This window comes from Crocodylus porosus, unplaced genomic scaffold (assembly GCF_001723895.1).
Source record: "Crocodylus porosus isolate Cpor-Errol unplaced genomic scaffold, CroPor_comp1, whole genome shotgun sequence".
NCBI classification, from domain to species: Eukaryota; Metazoa; Chordata; order Crocodylia; family Crocodylidae; genus Crocodylus; species Crocodylus porosus.
The window spans coordinates 10,975,656-10,983,706 of NW_017728936.1; the positions used below are offsets into that span (position 1 = coordinate 10,975,656).

At 48.3% G+C, this 8,051-nt stretch overlaps 1 protein-coding gene across 1 annotated transcript in view; it reads left to right on the forward strand.

Moving 5' to 3' along the window:
* Positions 1-6: 6 nt before the first annotated feature.
* Positions 7-8,051, forward strand: part of DLAT (dihydrolipoamide S-acetyltransferase) — an 11,958-nt gene continuing 3,913 nt past the window's right edge. Inside the window, exons 1-11 of the mRNA XM_019547119.1 lie at positions 7-52; positions 135-236; positions 391-515; positions 605-749; positions 2,147-2,273; positions 2,684-2,874; positions 5,078-5,231; positions 5,458-5,525; positions 6,595-6,696; positions 7,089-7,196; positions 7,764-7,879. Coding sequence (XP_019402664.1) covers positions 162-236; positions 391-515; positions 605-749; positions 2,147-2,273; positions 2,684-2,874; positions 5,078-5,231; positions 5,458-5,525; positions 6,595-6,696; positions 7,089-7,196; positions 7,764-7,879 — 1,211 coding nt within the window. The 5' untranslated portion in view covers positions 7-52; positions 135-161. The remainder of the gene's footprint in view (positions 53-134; positions 237-390; positions 516-604; positions 750-2,146; positions 2,274-2,683; positions 2,875-5,077; positions 5,232-5,457; positions 5,526-6,594; positions 6,697-7,088; positions 7,197-7,763; positions 7,880-8,051) is intronic.

Here is an 8,051-nt window from a genome sequence, read left to right on the forward strand (position 1 = left end):
GGCCTGGCCCCGCGCCCCGCGCCGCTGCTGCAGCCTCCCCCCACACCAGAAGGTGAGCGCGGGTCGGCTTCCCCCCCGCGGGCGCGGGTTCCCCGTCGCGGGGCGGCGCCGTGCTAACCGCAGCCCCCTCGCAGGTGGCGTTGCCGGCGCTGTCGCCTACCATGCAGATGGGCACCATCGCGCGCTGGGAGAAGAAGGAGGGCGACAAGATCAGTGAAGGCGATCTCATCGCCGAGGTACCTGGCTGCTCCCGGCTGGGCTCCAGAGCTGTCGTCTCCGAACGCGGCGTCAGAGCGGGTCCAACCTCCCTGTGGGCGCGATGCCCTCGGAGAGGGCCAAGCGGACGCGACGCCTGCTCCGTCGTAACGCGGCGATTCTCTCTCTGCCAAGGTGGAGACGGACAAAGCCACGGTCGGGTTCGAGGTCCTGGACGAGTGTTACCTGGCCAAGATCCTGGTGGCGGAGGGGTCCAGAGACGTCCCCATCGGGGCCATAATATGCATTACCGTTGAAAAGTGAGGGGCTGGGTTGCGAGTCGAGGGAGCGGGTGGGCATCCTGGATGAAAGCATTGGATTCGCAGCACCTTCCTGCTCTCTTTTCCAGGCCTGAGTTTGTTGATGCCTTTAAAAATTATACCTTGGATTCTGCCCCCGCAGCCTCAGTGCCTGCTCCTTCGGCTGCCTCTCCTCCACCGCCAGCTCAGCCTTCGGCTCAGGCCCCAGGAAGCTCCTACCCTCCTCACATGCAAGTAAGACACGGCCCCTCCCTGAGCCGTTCGTTCTCTGCCGCTTTTCGACATATCTCTTTTTCTGCCTGCGATGACACGTTTGGCTCCTGGGCACTGTTGCGTAGGTGCAGGCCGTGGCGACTGTTTCTAATGCCAGCTACGGCCGTGTGTCAGTCATGTGCTGTTGGATCCCGATGAGCCGCCCTTTGATACGTTTTACGGGAATCCCTGTATCGGTAAAGGAAGGAGGATCCACCCTCTGCCGGGGTCCTGCTTCCACAGACTCTGCGCAGCTCCGGCATTTATGTGATTCTTTTTGTTAAGAGGCTTTGATGTAGGCTGGCTAAATGTGGTTAGTTAGATGGCTTTCTAGCAGCACAAAATGGGACTAAGAGATTATGGCACTGAGCAGGCTCTTTGCTGTTATGGGGGAATAAGGTTTAAATTTGCCTGTTGGGATTAAACTAGGGTGGGTTAAAATGAGCTGTGCTTGAAGGTTATTGCTTTTTGACTGAGGTATTTCTGTGTGGCTTCCTAATACTGTTAGCATACCCTGTGCGTGTCAATTGGTTACTTGTGCAGCCCCCATTGCCAATATACTGGATAGTGTCTATTACCCCTTGCTCAAGTACAAGCTTTTTACTATCCGCATTGTACTGAGGGGGTGCTGAGTGACCCAAGGGACCTGTCTAAGAGGTCACAGGAAGGAGGTGGTGGAGCAGGGATCTGAACCCACTTGAATCCCAGTTGTGCTTCTTTCCTATTGCTTTCTTCTCAATTAGGTGTGGCTGAATGTCGGTTTTTTAACAAGATCTGCTGTGACGCGGGGGAAGTGATGCTTGTCGTGTAAACGGCATTATTGTAACATGCATTTCTTAAGTGCTTATCGCTGTATGGTTGGCATGTACTTGGTTTAGGACTGATATACGTGGCTTCTAGTGGGAGTTTGGGTTCTTCCTGTTTGTCACGTTCCAAATAGGTGAGGACCCTGACCCCACTGGAAATCTTACTCCTCCTGTGTGACCTTGGTTCTCCTTGCTGTGTGACCTTTGGCAAGTCATTCCAAACTGCACTGATTTTATCCACCCCCACTTTCTATTTTAGCACTTCCTATCTGTGGGATCTTGTAGTTGTGAGATGCTCTGATGTATTAATTGCTTCAAGCAAGAAAAGCAGAATTCCAGCAGGGCAACAGGGAGATCCTTTGATTGATTGATTGATTATTTTATTTTTATTTTTTTTTCCTCTGGAGTTCCTTCTCTAGTGCAGGCCTTGTTAAAAGAAGCCAACTAGAGATGCAACCTCTCCCTGCCATCTTGAGGGAGTCAGGCTGTAGAAAGTAGTGGTACTGTAGCCTCAGGGTAGTACAGGTTGGCTTGTGAAGTCTGGTGTGATGCACGTTTTCTTTACCTCTGTAGATTGTCCTTCCTGCTCTGTCACCTACAATGACGATGGGCACAGTTCAGAGATGGGAGAAGAAGGTTGGTGAGAAGCTGAGCGAAGGAGACTTACTGGCAGAAATTGAGACAGATAAAGCTACGATAGGTGAGCAGCCCCCAAAAACAAGAGAGACGTCACTTTCAGAGGAGGTAATCCAGGGTAGAGCTTTGCACCAGACTGTTCTTTTTCAGCATTCCAGGACCGGAGGCCATGCTCTGTCCTAAAATAAGCAATTTAAAGTTATTTCACAGTCTGTTGGGATCTGCTACTATCCACTCCATCACCAACAGCCACAACTCATCAGCCTTTTTATGTTGGACCTTACAATGCACAGAGCCCTCTCCCCACTCAGTCTTTTTCTAAAAAAAGACTGTTTCCAGATCTACCAAATGGTAGAGTTAGATCCTGGTGGGAGTTATCAGCTTTGTGTCACTCTGGTGAGATTGAGGCACCCGTATTTATCTCGTTGTTTTAACCATCTCTGCTGTTCAGCAAACACTTTTTTTTTCTTGCAGGTTTTGAGGTGCAGGAAGAAGGGTATCTGGCAAAAATTCTGGTGGCTGAAGGAACAAGGGATGTGCCATTAGGAACCCCGCTCTGCATCATTGTGGAGAAGGAATCTGATATCCCAGCATTTGCTGACTATAGGGAGACTGGAATAGTTGACATCAAGCCACAAGCACCAACACAGCCTCCTCCCTCACCAGTAAGAACAGTCTCTGATGAGGAAGTGTGGTTGGGAGGAACCATTCAATTAGATTAATTTGCTATGAATAACTTTGCGGGTTGGAGGTTTGTGAACTCTTAACTCCAATTATCTTTGTGCTGTCTTGAGTGTAAAGATAACGTGAGCACCGGAGATGGATGCAATCTCTCAGTTGCTCTGTGCAGTCCATCCTCCAGGAAATGGAGCAAATTGCTCCATGTGGCCTCTTTTCCGGACCCCCACCCATTCTAGTACTAGTGCCCAAATGGTGGGGCTACAGATTGCTTACTTATACCTTCCTCAGAAGGATGGTTTCCAAGGGTCATCTGTTTCCCTCTCAGGAAGGCTCTCGCTATTTGGATTTTTTTTTTCTTAATTGCATCTGTTCTTGTATCCTTTTGCACTCTTTTAAATTCCTCTCCTTTTGTATCTAGTGACTCTAATTGTTGCTTTTGCCAAGCTTGCTTCTGTCACCATCTGTTAGTCTCTCCAGGTCTGTGAATCCCCTTCGACTTTTTACTGTTTTCACTGGTTCTTCTTTTTCTGTATGACATTTTAGGATTACAGCATTCATAGATTGATATCTAAATTTGATAACCATTCAGCTGCTTCAGGGGTAGTTGCATGGATTGATTTTTATAAATGATCTAATTGGGCAGTCATTCACAGTGTGTTTCATAGTAGGTAGGATCGGAAGGGACCTGAGCAGATCATCAAGTCTGGCCCCCTGCTGTGGGCAGGAAAGAGTACTGAGGTCAAACGACCCTTGCTAGGTGATTATCTAGCCTCCTTTTGAAGACCTCCAGGGTAGGAGCCAGCACCACTTCCCTTGGAAGTTGGTTCCAGATCTTAGCCGCCCTGACTCTGAAGTAGCGCCTCCTGATATCTAGCCTAAATCTACTTTTGGTTAACTTATGGACACTATTCCTCATTACTCCCAGTAGTGCTTGAGGGAACAGGGACTCTCCCATAGCCCGCTGGTCCCCCTTGACCAGTTTGTTGATGGCCACCAGATCCCCTCAGTCTTCTCTTGTGGAGGCTGAACAGGTTCAGGTCCCATAGCCTCTCCTCATAGGGCCTGCCTTGCTGCCCCCAATCATGTGGGTGGCCTCCTCTGGACCCTCTCCATGCTGTCCGCATCCCTCCTGAAGTGCGGCGCCCAGAACTGGATGCAGTACTCTAGCTGCGGCCTGACCAGTGTTGCATAGAGGGGGAGGATCACCTCCTTGGACCTGCTCGAGATGCATCTGTGGATGCATGACAAGGTGCGATTATAGCCTTCCTTTGGTGGCCCATGTTCATTTTGGAATCAATAATGACTCCTTTTTTTGCCTCAATAAAGATCCTTTTTCCTCTGTGCTGACTAGAAGGGAGTTCCCCAGCCTATAGGTATGCTGCTTGTTCTTCGTCCCCAGCTGCAGTACCTTGCACTTGTCAGTATTGAATCCCATCCTGTTCTCATCCTCCCACCCCTGTAGCCTATCTAGATCTAGTTGCAGCCTGTCCCTCTCTTCCAGCATGCCCACTTCGCCCCACATCTTAGTGTCACCTGCGAATTTGAACAAGGTGCTTTTCACCCCCTTGTCCAAGTCACTGATGAAGATGATGAACAGTGCAGGTCTGAGGACTGAGCCTTGGAGAACCCCACTGCCCACATCCCTCTGGGTCGAAAATGACCCATCCACCACCACCACTCTCTGGGTGCGGCCCTCCAGCCAACTAGTGATTCATTTGACCCTGTAGACATTGACACCACAGTTGCCTAATTTCTTAATGAGAATAGGGTGAGAGACAGTGTCGAAGGCCTTCCTGAAGTCCAGAAAGACCATACCCGCCGCAACACCTGCATCCAAGGATTTTGTGACTTGGTCGTAGAAGGCCACCAGGTTGGTCTGACAGGACCTGCCTTGAATTAACCCATGTTGGTTGCCCCTAAGCATAATCTCCTCTGCTGGTCCCTCACAGATGTGCTCCTGGATAATTTTCTCAAAGAGCTTCCCCAACTGAAAAATTGCACCACAGTTGCAACCCAGGCTCTCTTTGATTTTCCATTTATGGAGTAGGCAGCTGCATTTTCCATGAAGTAATCAGATGCCTCTGTCCTCTTCATGTGTTGAATCTTACTGTGCTGTAGTGAAGCTACTTTGAGGTGTTAGCTAAGTGCCTGTGAAGCTGATGGTTTTGTGTGACCTGTTCTTTTAAGATGGCGGCAGCTCCTGCTCTGGCCCAGCCTGTCGCTCCTTCATCTCCAGCAGCATCTGCACCTGTGGCTGCTGCACGTGGAGGACGGGTTATAGCTAGCCCCCTGGCAAAGAAACTGGCAGAAGAAAGAGGAATTGACCTTGCGCAGGTGAAAGGTTGGTTGTTCCTCCCATTGTTTTTGTCACCCAAGTGTTTGTCCTGCTTAAATATGTGCTTAGGTGTCCCTTCCTTCCCACTGTGCTGGAGATGTGTTTAAAACAACAATTAGAGCCTGGCATCCAATGGCTGTGCTGAGCAATGCAGTCAGAACGATCATTTTAACTTCTTCCCCAATGGGATGTTGCTTAAAATCCTCTTGTGTTTCCCTTGTCTCTTCACCAGGTACTGGACCAGATGGTAGAATCACAAAGAAAGATGTTGAGTCATTCGTGCCTCCAAAGGTTGCTCCTGTGAGTAGAATTTGTGTTTGTGAGAATGTAGCAACATTATTGACGTTATAATAATTAGTGCAGTGGAATCTATTGAAAGCTGTTGATAGCTATAACTGTCACTTGAAGGACAGGTCTCTGGAGGAGACTGACATTTGCGATTGTGTTGATGGCTGCACAGCTCTGAACGTCAGATCTGAACGTGCTGAGGAACCAACTTCTGTAGGATTTCAAAAGCATGAAGCAAGGTGGTTTTCTTAACTTGCTTGCGCAATGCAACACCCAAGTGACAGGTTTTCCCTCCACGTGTTTATATATTTCTTCATCACTGTGGCTTCAGAGCACCTAATGATGGTGTGCAACTGCAGTTGAATTAATGCAGCCAAGGAGAGAAAGTTCAGAGAAAAGGCAGGACTTTAAACTGAAAGTATGGTGCAGTCAGCTTCACTTAGTCCTTAACAGTAGAGTTTGACCTTGCCTTTCATTCCAACACACAGTAACATGTATTTATAGAGCAACACCCTCCCCCCGCTTCCAGGCACAAACCCCACTGAAACAAGATACTCCCATTGGGGGGGGATGAGAGAACCAATATCAGTCATATTGCTCAAGGCATTACTTGAAGCCACTATTCCTCTGATGGGTGTGGTTTATGAAACTGTAGAGAATGGAATTCTGCTCTCTAGCTAAATCAGAGTAGGCTTTGCTCGTCACAGTAGGCTCTCCACAATAGGCTTTGCCTATCACTAACATATTGCCCATCTTCCTTGGACTGTGCGTGTGTGTGTGCGTGTGCGTGGTTTTACTATGGCCCCAAACAGCACGTTCTGGTAGAATATTACTGAGACCTTAACCTTGGGGTTGGAAATCTTTGAGGAAGAAAGGGCAGGAAGTGTCCTCTGCTTATTAGGAAGGGAGGGATGGAGACTAGAAGAGGCAATGACAGTGTTCCAAGACTCTTATTTTCCATACAGCAGTTTTCAGGAAAGTTGTCTTAGTGCTGAGATTTGCTTCTGATGTTGATTTGTCCTCCCAACATCTGGGCTGATGTTCAAGCAGTGATTGATTGTCTGTGTCTCCTTGCCTCCAGGCCCCGGAAGCAGTAGCAGCTCCCACACCTGCTGCAGTTCCAACTGTGGCAGCACCTCCAACAGGGGTCTTCACGGATATCCCTCTCAGCAATGTCCGGAGGGTAAGAAGCTTGCTTTCTCATTTTGTCTTTGGGTGTGCAAGTGCATCCAGAAATACAGCACTGATCACTGGGGGCTAGAGCTTCTTGGAAATCCTTTTGATTCCCCAAGACTAACACCTTTCTCAAACTGCCAGAACTTAAAGCTTTCCTGCTGTCCCTGCTTCTCTGTCCATTTCTTTCCTCTGTCCCACAAAAGCCTAGAACAGAGGTATACATCCTAGTTGATTTAAAACTGCAGAATCCTTGTGGACTATTGTCCGATGCTTAGTGGCCTTTAAAAAGAGCATTGGAGGTGTTTGGGACTGCCACAACAGCTTTGCTTCTGCTGTGTCTGGGAACTTGTTTTGCAAAGTGCGTTGTGCTGTAATGACTTACTGTTTGCTTTCCTTAAGGTCATTGCTCAGCGTCTCATGCAGTCCAAACAAACAATACCTCACTACTATCTCTCCATTGATGTAAACATGGGAGAAATATTGGTGCTCAGAGAAGAACTCAATCAGGTAAAAACCTACGGGGGGTTGTGATGTGGGTGTGAGCGATGGGCCACCTGCTAATCAGCTGTTATTACAAGACTCCTGGGCTGTTCTTCGGTGATGTGCCAGCTTGGCTTGGAAAGCATAGGCTCCTTGCATAGCTGGCATTTGCTGCTCCTTCTCACCAGTTTTGGATCTTTTTTATGGCAGAGTGGAAAAGGTCTCATTCAGAAGCCATGCATTACTTGGGCCTCAGTGAGATAGTAGGATAAATAGCGAGGACCTACATGTAAGCAAACCTTAAGTGCAAATAAAATGTGCCCCAGTGTGAATGCTGAGTGGAAGGAGGGACATGGGTGCAGCTGTCTTAAGCCCACATAATGGTTTCAAATGTTCCTGCCTTGTAGAGCTGTGCCAAATCAACTGTGACAGAGCTACAGAGTGGGTGGAAACAGCAGCATCTCTCTGAGATATTCTGCCTTTAAATGCAATGCCGCAGGGCAGCAAGCGTGCAGGCTAATTTGGATTTTACAGTGATGAGTTCCTTTTTCTGGTAGATTGCTGACATTTCAATCTTCTGTATGATCTCTGCAGGAGGTTTTGAAGGATGTTAAGCTTTCTGTCAATGACTTCATCATTAAAGCTTCAGCTCTGGCATGTTTGAAGGTGCCTGAAGCAAATTCCTCGTGGATGGACACAGTGATTAGGCAGTAAGTACATGGTTCAAGCAACTATATGTTTTTTTTAACTTTCAGTATGATGTTAACAGGGAAATCAGGGTGATTGCTCACTGCTGGTGGGAATGGGAACAGCTTCTGTGTAAGGGGCTAGCACTGTTGTTTTGAACTGTCTTTTTAAAATGCCTTTGTAAGTAAGGCCTGT